Genomic DNA, 13,901 nt, shown 5'->3' with positions numbered 1-13,901 from the left:
TAAAGCCAACAAGCAAAGGTCACATAACTGCTTCTCTTGTCTCTGTGAATTTGGGAACCTGACTTTAACCTGTACAAGATTACAAACATTCTTGTGTTATTGGGTAAACAAAGAAATACCAATGAGTGTTACTACCAAGTGTTATTCTAAGTGCTTCATAAATACCACTTTCTTAGTACTTAAATACAGTTGACACCAAAGTAGATCCTGTTATTAACTGCCATCTTCTAGAGGAACAGAGGGGTCGGTTAAGTAACTTGCTCACCATCCCAAAGCTAGGAGGCTGACCCAGGGCACAGGCTCTTCACCATCACTCAGAGCATGGGGCTTTGTAAATCCGGTCACACAGCGGGGTTCTGATCTCTCAAGCAGGTGAATGTTTACTCTGCTGGGGAGCACCAACCTGGCACTATCCTATGCAGACCTCACTCTACAGCTGCTACTCCAAGGGCTCAGGGCCTGCGCCCCCCCCCCCAGGCTGGCTTCATTCTACAGCTGTGCCTCTATGTTTATGCCCACACTAATCTTCTACTTCCTACAGAGGCTGGGGAAAACTCCTGAAGCATTCCAGTCAGGCAGGGCAGGGCCCCACAGAGCAGGAAGCCCTGCTTCTAGAGCCTTTTGAAGGACTTTTCCTGCTGCTTTCTAGTAGCTTACAGAAAAACAGGATCACGTTTCAACCAGAGACTGCATTTCAACCAGAGACTTTGCGTACTAGGAAACAAGGCAATCAATCGTTGGCAGTTGGCAGGACAACTCCTCCTTGCAGTTTGGCTGTGTGGTTGTGCTATGAAGCTGGAGACATTACACGCAGGACTGAGGTGCTTGTCATACCATGACACACTCACTGCTCACCCAAGCATGCACACGCACGTATACACACACACACACACACACATATGCACACGCACATCACTGGGGACCCTGCAAGCAGTGTGGATGAAACATCTCTATCCACAGAGTCAGTAACATTGGTCAAGGGTCAGCATGGAAGCTGGCAAGGTGGCTCTGCGGATAAAGGCACCGGCCACCAATCTGGACAATCTGTGTTCGATTCCCTGTAACCTATGTGGGGGAGGCAGAAGAACGGCTCCTGCATGCTGTCCTCTGATTCCCATATGTGTACCAGGACAGCAGTACGTGTGCAGGCATGTGCACAAACACATACGTAAATAAACATAATGATGATCAGTGTGGCCTTGGGGCCATCAGCACAAGGGACATGAAGCACTCTCTTAAAGTCTTTTGACTGTCACTTTCCTTGGGAGCCTCACAGCTGCAGCCAGCTGCTTGGCTAGCTGCAGGTCCTGGGCAAGCCACTCAGTGCTGTGGCCTCAGCCTTAACTTGTGTAGAATGAGGCGCTAAGAGAACCTGTGACCCTGTGAGGTGGCTGGCACCAGAGGAAAAGAGACGCAGGGGGAGGAAGGAACAAACCACGTCAGTTTTTGCCTTGGTGACCTTATTTTTTGGCAAGGTTCAGTGCCAACATGAGTCACATGATCGTTAAAGGACAATGACTACTTTGTATGAACTAGGAGGAAACATACAGGTGCTATAATCTACCGGTGCCTAGATGTTAGTAAAGGTACACACACCTGTTGGACTGTCCACTGGCTAAGCAATTTCCTGGAACCACCTCTCTCCGCTTCCGATGCTGTAGTGACAGCGATGGCTAGAAGCAGCCAGGCCCACTCAGCACTACCCTGGCCATACTTATTGAGAGGATCCATGGTTGGTTGGCTTCCCTAAGGGTTTAGAATTGAAGATGGCCTGCCCTGGGCTTTCTCCAGGAAGTTAATCTGAAACCTGTAACAAGGGGAAATATTTTCTATACAGCAAAGACTGTGGAATTGAGAGTGGGGGCTGGGCAGAGGCAGGGAGCTAAGGCCTCCAGGAGTTCTGAGAGGAGGCAGAGGGAATCTTGACAACAAGGCCATCTCACTCACGCCCCACTCAGTGCCATGGCTCAGTCCCCCCATCCTGATGTTCAACTCTTTTGATCACCTCAGCCAATGAGTTCATTTAATGGCAAGATAGAGAGTGTATACACTCTAGGGTCCCCAGGGGATCCCAAACTCCATGGGAACCTGGCCTTACTACTCACCCTCATGTACCAATTCTACCCCGCAGCCAAGGCCACACCCACATACACCCGATTCCAGGGGCAAATCAGATTAGTCTGGAAATACTTTTGGAAATAGGTCACCCATCCTGAAATCTAATTCAAGAATATACTATATGCTAAAGCAGGGTGAACAATTATTTTATAGAGTATTTCATAAAACCAAAAACTATTTTTTTTTCCTTTGCTTGCTTCCTCAGAACAGCTGAGTCTTAGAACAAACTCATTGCTGCCACATTTGAGAAGGCGACCGCTTCTCATATTGTCTCATGGTTATTTTTACACTTTCTTTTTAAAAACATTTCTGGCTGTTGTTCTTCTCATTGTTTGTAGTTTTTGCTACAATACCTGACCCATGGTTATTTTAAGAGCATCATATTAAAATAAAAGGAAAAAAGAATCAATCACCCACAGGAAGCCAAGGACTACTGGAGAAACCCTGCGTCTCAGAAACAAAGGTCTCCTCCCAGTCCGCCTTTTTCTAGCAACTTGAACACGTGCTCTTTCTAACTCAGTTTCCCAGCCTGTAAAGAAACAAATGATCATCACTGACACCCCACCTATGACCACCACCCACCTCCAAAAATTGTGGAGGATTTCGGTGAATTAACTGGTAGCAAAGCATGCCTTGTGGGCTCATTGCAGGGGACGGCAGTAAAGAAGCAGAGAAAGCCCAAGAGCCCAGTAGACACAGCCATTCTTATGAGGAGAGGAGACCACTCAGAACGGCACTAAGCACTGGGTCCTGGCGCCTGCTCTAGTACTGAGAGGTCTGCCAGCCACACATGGACTGGACACCCTAGGAAGTCATAGAACTGCTTTGAATGATGTCCAGGGAGTCATCCCTTTCCCACGTCCCCTCCCTGTATTAACTTAAGCATCGTATTTGGCCAAATTTTCCTCTCAGATAATAAAGTTAATAGCAGCCCCAATTATTGATTTTGCTTAATGCCATTCAGGCATGGTTTTAAACATAGGATTTGCAGACGACATCTCATTTAAGCCTCACAAATGAGGACTACAGAGTGGGTTATGCTTACAGTCAGAGTCCATGGACAAGAAACAACCATCTGAAAGTTAGCAAGTTGGCCTTGATCACCCCTGCAGGACATTGTAAAAACTAAGATACAAGCAAGCATGGTCCTTTGGACATGAAATGGGTAAGGCATTCGTTGCATGCCTCCCCCCACCCCTGCTTTCTACATCATTATATGCTCATAATTATCCCTCTAGATGGCTGGAGGAGCACCTGTGTAAGGGCCAGACTCATAAAACAGTGCTGTCCACATCCAGTGTGGGTCTTCCATCCCACCATAATTAAGGCAGTCAAGACAAACCCACAGATATGCCCATACCCACAGGCCATGTGATCTCCCCTCCAGCACTCTTCCCCCAACCCAATTCCACTTAGACTCTGGCTCTCAACACCCCACAGAGACATCACAGAAAGTTGGCTTGTTCAGTAAATGCTTCTCCAAGGAATGTGGCCTGGCCTACCTTCTTTCCAGCTTCGGCTGTTATTGACCTTGGCCAAACTATTCCAGGAACATGTCCCCTTGCTCACTGTGGTGGCTTAGATAAGAATGACCCCTATATGCTCATGTAATTTTTCTCAGGTAAGCATCCCTCCTTTCAGATAACTCTAGCTGTGTCAAATTGACACAGAACTACCCAGCATACCGTCTATCAACATAATACACTTGTCTCAAAGTTTTCTGTTTGGGTTAATATTCCCCGTGATTTGGTGCCTATGAAATGTATGGGCCTCAGATAATGCCATGACTATTTCATTTATGCCCATGGCAATACAAAGCACTTAGGGACACTTGGAGACCGTTATGAAATCTAGCAATTGGATGGAATGATGTAAAAGAAACTGGGATGAGAGAAGAAAATATAAGCCCTAAGGTGTCAACTGTCAAATTCAACATTGTGTCCTGGAAACACTCTAATAATTTTCCCCCAAGGAAAAACTGTTCTGCTTTGGTCTGCTTCTGCAACTTGGGCATGTCTCACTTCATTATGATGAGCCCAAGCTACCAGCCAGGCTGACACCTTCAGAATGTTCAGACTTAAGCTCCTCAGACAGCTCTTTTCTAAGCTAGCAATGTTGCTAATGGAATTCAAAAGCCTCAGCTAGCCTGGTCATTGAAATGAAGGCTCTGAATGTGCATTGTTTTACTGGGCATGAAGAGACTTCCTATGAAATCTAGAGGGAGTAACACGGAACAGGGTATGGAAAGAGACTGTAGGATAAGCTAACTGTAAGATGTGCCATAGAGTGAGATATGGCCAGATTCAACTCTTCTGAACTCACTGTGAATTCACACAAAACAACTGAATTCTAAGCTTTGTACATACATTTTTAAATGGTGGTTAAGGACTGTGGAGATGATGGCTCAGTTGGAAAATATCAACCATGCAAGCATGAGGACCTGAGACTGGATTGCCAGCACCATGAACAAGAGAGGTGTGGTAGTGTGCACGCATCCAACTGGTGGAAAGCAATAAAAGATATCCAACATCAGCCTCTAGCATACACACACACACACACCACACCACACACACACACACACACACACACACACACACACACCTTCATCCTTGTGCAAAAGTGCATCTACAATCACTAGAGATACATGCACACAAATAGATTTTTTAAAATAATGAAGAGCCAGGCTGTAGTAGAGAACATGTTTAATCCCAGCACATAGGAGGGAGAGGCAGGTGGATCCATGACTTCAAGGTCAGCCTGGTCTACAGAGTGAGTTCCAGAACAGCCAGGGCTACACAAAGAAAACCTGTCTCTAAAAACAAAACTAAAAAAATGACTAGGAATAGTAGGAATTACCTGTTTCTAGAGTTACATTCATAATAACTCTATAAAAAAAAAAAATCAAGACAGCTATTCCAAACAGATATTATGCAATCATCGCTAACAGCTAACCTCTCCTGTTCTCATTCATCTTATGGATTTCCAACTTAAAAGAAGCAGCCAACAGCATTATTTCAAGGTCATCTTCAGTGACACTAAACGCCCAGACTGACTTATTTCTTAGAATTGAAATTTAAACAGAAATTTGACAAGAGTACTTCAGACTGTGCCAAGCTAATCTAACACAAACACAATAAAAATGTTAATAAACAGATAAACGACCCTATTCTCATTCAGTTTTTATTGTGATAAAATATTCTTTCTCTCTCACTCACACACACACACACACACACACACACACAAACACACACACACACAGACACGCCTCTTAAAACACTAGCCAAGACCATCTATGCTCTCCTCATTTTATTGTCTTCTAATTTCATCTTTTGGGTTGCCACAACTTTATAACCAATGACAGTACTCAAATTTCTGTCAAGCTTAGGAGAGCTGTAACTTAAATTAAGTTCACAAAAAAAAAAAAAAAAAAAAAAAAAAAAAATTCATGCCATTGTCTCACAGGACTGTCCCTGTTCCAGGTTAAAGAATTACAAGAAGGCCAAAGAAATACCAGTATTGTGTACAGAGAACAAAAGCCCTGACCACAAATCTCCACCGCCCTGGAGTGACCAACAACCCCCCCCCCAAACTCTTAGTACTGAAACCCTCAATCAGAATTCAGGTCTAGACAGGTCTGTACTTGCTCTAAGATTGCATTTGGTGGTGGGCAGAAAAGAGTTAAATTTTTAAGGGACACAACCATCAGCTGTCAGGTCTCTCATCAGTCTCTCATTCCACAACAAAGAACTTGCATTTTCACATTGTGTGTTTGTGCTTTGGAACAATGCATTGCTCAAGGCAAAGCAAAGCAACATAAAAGGAAAAGCCAACTAGACAGAAATTTGATTTTGTTCCTCATCTAGCTTAGCCAGATACACATATTTCTAAATTCTATATAAATATTTTCTGCCTCTGGATAGCCAATGCTTTGAACCTCGTACTTACTACTGCACAGTGGTGTGGTCATTCAGAAACCAAGAGAGACAAATCTGTCTTCTCTGTGGTCAACACTTACCGATAGGGAAATCATTTGGCTGGACCACGTGGAGGAAGATGTGTACCATTCGGTAGAGAGGGCCAACGATTCCAGCGTTGAATGTGTCTGGAGTCTCATACTCTGAAGTAGGCAACTCATAATTCAAGGCCCCAGGAGTGCTTGCAGATGTAAATGGGCCCCCTGCAGCGACATTTACACACAACCCCAGTAGCAGCAGGACACTGAAGACAAGAGTCATAGTCATCCTACATCCTAGGCCACCAAGCATGAGGTAGCTACTGGAAGGTCAGAGGCGGTGGGCCTTTCCTGGACCTGTGGAATCTTCTGCCTCCTGGCTGGTAGCAAGAGGAGTAGAGGAATGGTCTCCAAGGAGGTCATTCACTCAAGGTATTACCTGGTAGGGAAAGAAAGAACATTGGTTATTTAGGGACCACCTTGCCTGCCCCAGGAGCCCACCCCAGAGGATATGGCATGGCTTAGAGTTAAACACTCAGGCCTAATCAGGGTGCTTGGAAATCAAGCACCCAGCTGCCACAGAGCTGCAGGTAGGGGCTGTCAGAGCTGGGGGGTGGGGGGGATGATTCAGAACACAGCCCTTTCCGGGGACGGGACAGGGTTTAGGAAGCCATCTGTTCTTGGAAATGGACATTCCAAGTCACAGTGGCCATGACTGGACACCATGACAGGGTCGCCTTTGAAGAGATGATGCAAAACAGTATGGCTGCATATGTATAACTGAAAGTGGGTTTAAACATTTGGTCAAGAAAGCCTTTTGATAGGAAAAAATCAAAATAGCTCAATATTTCAAAGATTCTTAGGCACTAGCCAACAAATATTAAACAATAACTGACCATAAAGATTTATTAGCCTGATCTTAGAAAATAGGCGGTTAGTTGTGGTTAACCTTGAATGATTTCCTGATTTACTGTTAGCCTTGAATAAGTTGTAGATTACCGTACCTAACAACGATGATGTCATTTGTTCTATCTGGATTTGCTTCAATGAACACAATCTCTGAGAAGCTATTCTTTATCCTGGATGAAAAGCCTTTCTTGAAAGCTGCAAAATACACTCAGATTCAAACTGCCTCTGTGTTTTGTTTCCTTACCCACCTAGTCATCGAGAACCCTCGTCCCAGGGACCCCCATACCCGGCTGGGATGGTCTGTGGCAAAACAGGAATCCTAATGATGGTCATATCTGGGAAGGGGGAGGGTCATAGCAATGATGAAGAGCAACACAGGTTCATTCTATTCTAACAGAAGGCATCTCTGCTCAGCATGTAAATACAAGAAATAAAGAACCCACACCGGGCATTGGTGGCACACACCTTTGATCCCAGCACTCAAGAGGCAGAAGCAGGCAGATCTCTGTGAATTCAAGGCCAGCCTGGTCTACAGAGTGAGTTCCAGGACAGCCAGGGTGACACAGTGAAACCATGTCTCTAACAAACAAAGGCAAAAGCCAAAACTCCTGACTACTTCTTGCACTATTTTTCACGAGGGTAAACAAATCAGTAAGCAACCTAGAAGAAGGCTGTAGACTGCACAGCTCGCCAGTGTTGCATGAGGCTTCGCTGTAGCCTTGGTTCTGAACACACAGCATACATGCTCTGCACTATACATGCCATTGTGCCATGCAGCTGGAATGCACACTACCAGACATGCCTTATTTCAGATTCCAGACTGCTGCACCTTATGAAGTGCAATGTTTTCCCTAACATACAAAGAGTTCTGCTTGCATAGAGACATAATGATTTAATTATGGAAAACAGGGAACTTTAATACTTTCCTACCGTCATTTCTTGGCATGTTTCAAATTAGTATATCTTTGAGTTGTACTGTGTTAAACAAACAAGCACGTTCACCTTATTTATTCGAGTGTAAATTTGCTTTAGGTAAGTGGTAAATTATATAATTCTAAAATTGTTTTTGAAATAAAATTATTTATCGTCTATTATCAGTAAATGTTTAATTTGTATGCCTATATTTCCAGACTTGCATTAAAAAGTTCTTGTGTGCCAAGCAGTGGTGGTGCACACACCTTTAAACCCAGCACTTGGGAGACAAGGGCAGGAGACAAGTTCTAGGCCAGCCTAGTTACAGAGCAAGTTTCAGGACAGCCAAGGCACATAGAGAAATCCTGTCTCAAAAAACAAGGAAAAAAACAAAAAAGAAAAAGAAAAAGAAAACAAAAATATGAAAGTTCTCTGATAAAAGGAGTTGAAGACAGGCTTTCATTTTTTTGTGCTAAATAGACACTTTCAGGGTAAGCATAAAGTTGCCCTAAAATTCAGATTGGGAATGAGATGTGGGGGCAATCAAGAATTGCCTCTACTCTAAGTCAGATCCTGATGAGAGCAGCTCAGGGAGGGGCCACCACAAAATGTAGTACAGGATTTACCTCCCAAGTTCAGAACAAGTGCACATTAAAACCAGGTAAGAGGTAGGACCTATTGAGCAGTTTGGATGAAGACACAAATTCCTATCTCTAGGAATGTGAATTCCTATATATCCCATATACCTATAATCCCTTCAGATTGTGCCTCCTTTCTACCTCCCATGCTGCTCCAATTACTTCTGAACAGCTACATACAACAGAACACCTCTGAAGGCTTCTTCTAGCAAATTACCAGCTGCTTCCGTCTCCAGGTGGCTCCGGGGATCAAGCTCCTCCATAGCCACAATGTGCCCTGTGACCCTGGTGATGGCTCCCAAGGGCTTCTTCTGAACACACACACACACACACTCACACACACACACACCACATGCCTCAGCTTGTTCTTTGCTAAAGGGACTCAGGGCTGGAGGGATTAAAGGCTCAGGTGCTGAGAAAGACACACTTCCTGGTAATGAGACCAAGCTACAGCCACAGATAGAATAAACAATCCTCAGCTCCCCTTCGGAAAATGAACAGAGGAAATCCCAAAGGGAAGAGAATACCTCTGCTCACCAAGGCAGAGATGGAGGTGCCCATTACTTTAGAGGCTAAGTGGGATTCGGGGTCCACATTTCCTAACACCCCCTGCAAAAAAGTGCAGTCCCTCTTCAGTATTAAAATTTAAGAAAATAAATATCAAAGTCGCAAGAGTTACAGAGCAGGCAGTTGTTTCTCCTCAATGATAGTTAACATGAAAACCCCAGGAAGAGGTGAATCCCTGAGTTTGAGGCCAACCTGGTCGACATAGCAAAATTCAGAACATCCGGGGTGGGAGCACATCTCTTGAGATCCTCACGATTGTAAGCTTTGGAATCTGCTTCCTCCAGATCCACTCCTTTAAATGGGTCATAGTTGGCAAAGCCTGCCTGACCATTTTCCTGGTTAGTGGGGCACACTGTTGGTTTTCACTCCAAATGCACTATATTCAAATAGGGAAAGGGGCCCGCTAAAGTTAGGCTTGGTTCTGAGTCTGAGCTGCATTTCTGCAAGTGCTGCTTTTGAAAGCAAATGGCGTGACCCACTAGCTTCGCTCCCTTTGCTCTGTTTGATGGGAAGTGGCTCACTCTTTTCCAAGGATCCCCATGATGGATGTAAATGTTTGTCTTGTGGGGCGCTGCTTTGGGGATGAGGGGCTACTTGACTTCTGAGCCCACCTTTATGAGTGCTCTGGGGAGTAGCCCTACCTCTCATTGTGAGGCCAGCTGGGGTGCCCCAATGGGTCCTGGGGTGAGCCATCTAGGCTGGCCAGATGCTTTCTCTTGGGCTGAGCCTGGGACAGATCCTGAAGCTGAACCTTTTCTAATTCATTCTAGGAATACTGGTTGCAATACTGTAGCCATATCCAAGATCTGCTGTGCCCATTACAATTATGCACCAATCAGGGGGCCTGCCACCTGTCCTGTGTTGCTTAGACAGACTATCCAACCCTCCTGCCATGTCCTCTAAGTCCCTGTCCCCCAAGAACATCTGTTTGTTACACAAATGCTAGATTAGTTTGTATCTTTGTAACAAAGCTTCCTGGTTCTTAAAAGCAAGGAGGTGGTTCTTCACAATTGACAAGACCTATTTCCCTCAAATTATAAACAAACTCAACAATATGTAAAGTATTTTCTTTTTTAAGGTTGACTGATTTCATCTTACATGAATATTTTGCCTTCATGCATATATATATATATGCACCACATGTATACCTGTTGCCATGGATTCCCTGAAACTGGAGTTATCGACAGTTGTGAGCTGCCATGTAGGTGCTGGGAATTGAACCCGGGTCCTCTAGAGGAGCCCCCCCAATGCTCCCAACCACGGAGCCATTTCTCTGGCTAGCTCCTAGTGTTATTTTCAACCTGTCCTTTTGGTGTGTTTGTTTGCTTCACTGAACTAGAACACTGAGAAACAATTCAACACAGAAATCATAAGGAAGTCCGTAAAAATTTTATGGAACACTTAAAAGAAAAAAAAAACAAAAAAAAAAAAAACAAAAAAAACTAAAAACTAAAGGGCCCTGCTAAACAGCAAAAGTCCCCAAGTTTTCAAACAGAGCTGGGTCTCTGGTCCCACTAACCCCTGCAACCCTGGCATTTGCTTACTTTCTCTCCTGTGTAGTAAGTGGCCTTTGCATGGGGTTGGCAGATTAACATGCTAACAGGTAAAGAACTTGTTACAGCGTGTGTTGTCCATAAACTTCTAATGCTCGAGGCTAACCACCGTGACTCCTAGGCTCATGCAGATATAGGTCAGCTCTGTAGAGATTCAAAGAGATAGCTTCACAAATGAGTAAGAAAAGTAAGTAGTTTATCCAAGCTGAACCGTATGAATTTGCCAATATTCAATTGGTCAATCAAAAAAGAATTTAAAAAAAAAAGTTTTTTTCTTATGACTCAAGGCAACTCATTGTTCAAACTGCTTGGGTCTCTAGTAACTCGGGGCGGAGGGGCCTGCAAGGTCCTCGATCTCTCACTCGCTTAACAAAGGCCAGCAACAACCCACAAGGCACCGAGCAAACCTTTCTCCGCCGGGGCATGAGAGAAGTCCACAACTGTACAAGAGAGCAACGGAGCTGGCTCCCGGAGCAAGCAGGAACTGCATGAAACGCGGGCACCTTTCCTCCGCTGCCTTCCCCTACAAACTGCCACCAGACGGGTGCCCTCCCTCCCTCATTCCCTCCTTCGCAGGGGCCTCTCCCGGGCTGCTGAACACAATAGAGCCGGCTGCGAGGCGGCGCGCGAAGCTAGGAGCCTCCAGGAATCCGCTGTCGCCTGGGGGAGGGGGCCATCCCTGAGACCCGCCGTCCCGAGCGCCACTACGGCGTTTCCCCTCTGAGTCCCCGTAGGGCACGAGCTGAGGACCGGAGCCGAGCTCCTCACAGTCCCTCTCTCCGACCCGCTCTCAGAAACTCAGCCCGAGCCGGGATCTTCCAGCAGCCACGAAAGCTCTGGTCTATCCACACGCCTCTTTGTTGCCCCGGTCCCTGCACTCGGTCAAGGTATGCCTGGAGCGCCCCTGGTCTCCATCCCGAGGCAAACCGCAAGTGTCGGCGCTGTGCGACCCGGAGGGCTGGTTGGAGCCAGGGCTTCCAGCCCCGGGTGCGTGCGCTTTGCAACGGCCGCGGGGAGGCGGTTTGCTCTTGCACCCCCGTCGCCCTCCGGCTCGGGCCGGTAACACATAGGTAGCGGACCGTGGCTCGGAGCCCCGCGTCCCCCGGGCCTTTCCCGGGGCTCTCCTTACCGCAGCAGAATTCTCAAGACCAGGATGGAGTCTTGAGACTCGGTCCTCTCCTCTCGCCGCCCTTTCCGAGAGACGGCGGATAGCCTGGGACTCCCGCCGCCTGTTAGCTCGCCGGAACCCAGCGACCTCCACCCCCCTCCACAGGATGGAAGGAGCACCCCAGCGGAGCAACGCCACACGAAGCGGGCCACAACGGCGGGAAAAAGTTTGCACGCTCTGGCGGGCCCTTCCAGACCCCGGGATCGCCCAGTGGCCGGCACTCAAAACACCTTGCGGTCCCTCCAGCTCCCAGAAGGCAATCTAGGCTCCCGCCACCTGCTGTGGAGGCAGTAGGAGGCGCTGGGGAACCTCCTCCACTCCCCATCCCTACCCTGAGTGTTCTAGAAGAGGGTGCGCTTAGCCGGGTCCGCACTCGGAACTACTCACCGCTCCATTCCATCCCCCTCCGGGGTCTCGGCGCCCTCCAGCCAGCCCCACGCCTCCGGGGTAGCTCCCTCCGCCTGGTCGTAAATTATTTAAAGTCGGGTCTCGGGGCATATCCAGGGTTGCTGGGTGAGGACCGCCCCGCTGCCCCGCCCTGGGTTGGCTAGGGGCGCAAGAGGCAAGACTACTGGACCCCAGGACTCTGAGAACCTGTTGCGCCCTCCTGGGTCCCGGGGCGACATCTAGGGATAGAACCTACATAAACAATACTTACCCGTGGTTGAGCTCGTGGCCAGGTGACAGGGTTCCTACCCGGCTCAGTAATTTAAAGAGCACTAAGCCTAGGGCTCTGAGAGCTCTCTGATTAGACCTTCTGAGCGGCTCGGCCACAATGCCCTGGGGACACCCACAGGACAGCATTTATTTCCTTGCTGAAATCCCTGCTCAGCACCAGAACAGACTTCTCTGTCACCTAATCCTAAATCTCTCCTTGGAAGGAGGCTAGCTTCTAAAATCTTTCGCCTCCGTGCTTTTTTCCTGGCCTTTTTAGACCCAGCGCATTTTATTAAAAACCGAAAACTAAACCCAAAATAAATTATGAGGCTGGGATGTTTCTGCTGTGCTATCAGGGGTGGGGACTACTTTATATCGACTCCTACTCCTGGATTCAACCAAATGTGGATGGGAAATAGACGTGGGAAAGAATAACACCATTGGGATAATTCTTCCAGCAAAACATGCTTATTAATTGTGTGTGGGTGGTTAGGTAGATAGACTGATAGAAGAATGAATGGCTGGGTAGATGAAAGGTACAATGAATGGCTGGGTAGATGAAAGGTATGTGGACAGATCAGCTTTCCTAAAAGATTTATTTATGTGTATGAGTGTTTTACCTGCATGTATGGATGTGTGCCACTTGACCGTGGAAGAAAAAAGAAGGTGTTTGCTCCCCTGAAGCTGGAGTTGCAAGTGGCTGTGAGCCACCATGGGGTGCACGGAATTGAAGTCAGGTCCTCTGCAAAAACAACCAGCCAATCTCTCTGGCCCCAACAAATGAACCTTCATTCAGTAATTCTTTCACCTCAAAATCTGCATAAGCTGAGAATGGGAAAGGAGGATGAAAACATTCCTAGAGCTGAAATTGACCTCGAGCATGCGTATTTCCAAGTCTAGAGGTGGCAGTACAGAAAGATTCCTGAAAAATCCACAGGGCTGTGGCCGGCAATGTTAGGGTATCAGGAAGCGTCTAACACTGCCAGTTAGCTCCTTTTTCGTCTCTGGTGTTTCCAGGTCGCCCAGCTTCTCTGCTCCGAGGCAGACATTCCATTCCACCAAGGCTGGCTCTCTTGAGAGTGGCTAGCTGGCCCTGAGCTGCCAGTTTTAGCAGCATAGACACTGATGGCCTCTGCCCCTTGTTCAGTCCTTCTGAATCTCAGCTCCCCATGTCTGCAAGAGTCACAAGGGTGACCCACTGGTTTTCGTTCCTAGTAACACCCACAAAGTAAGAGCATCGGTATAATGAGGCTCTAGGCCATGAATTCTAAATAAATTTTTATAGAACCTGAGCAACGAGAGCGTTCTCATGATATCTCACTGATGAGTAATGATAATGATGGAGGTTTCATAACTTGCCTCAGGTCACAGAATTAGGGAAACCCCAAATCTGAACACGGGTCTGTGTTCCAGCACCCAGAAAATAG

At 46.8% G+C, this 13,901-nt stretch overlaps 1 protein-coding gene across 1 annotated transcript in view; it reads right to left on the bottom strand.

Annotated features, from left to right (window-relative positions):
* Nucleotides 1–6,429, bottom strand: part of Prom1 (prominin 1) — a 90,623-nt gene extending 84,194 nt beyond the window's left edge. The window contains exon 1 of the mRNA XM_051174042.1: nucleotides 6,134–6,429. Coding sequence (XP_051029999.1) covers nucleotides 6,134–6,383 — 250 coding nt within the window. The 5' untranslated portion in view covers nucleotides 6,384–6,429. The remainder of the gene's footprint in view (nucleotides 1–6,133) is intronic.
* Nucleotides 6,430–13,901: the final 7,472 nt, after the last annotated feature.

This window comes from Phodopus roborovskii, unplaced genomic scaffold, assembly GCF_943737965.1.
Source record: "Phodopus roborovskii unplaced genomic scaffold, PHOROB, whole genome shotgun sequence".
Lineage (NCBI taxonomy): Eukaryota > Metazoa > Chordata > Mammalia > Rodentia > Cricetidae > Phodopus > Phodopus roborovskii.
Note: the sequence above shows the minus strand (reverse complement) of the source record. Positions and strands in the feature narration are given on the sequence as shown.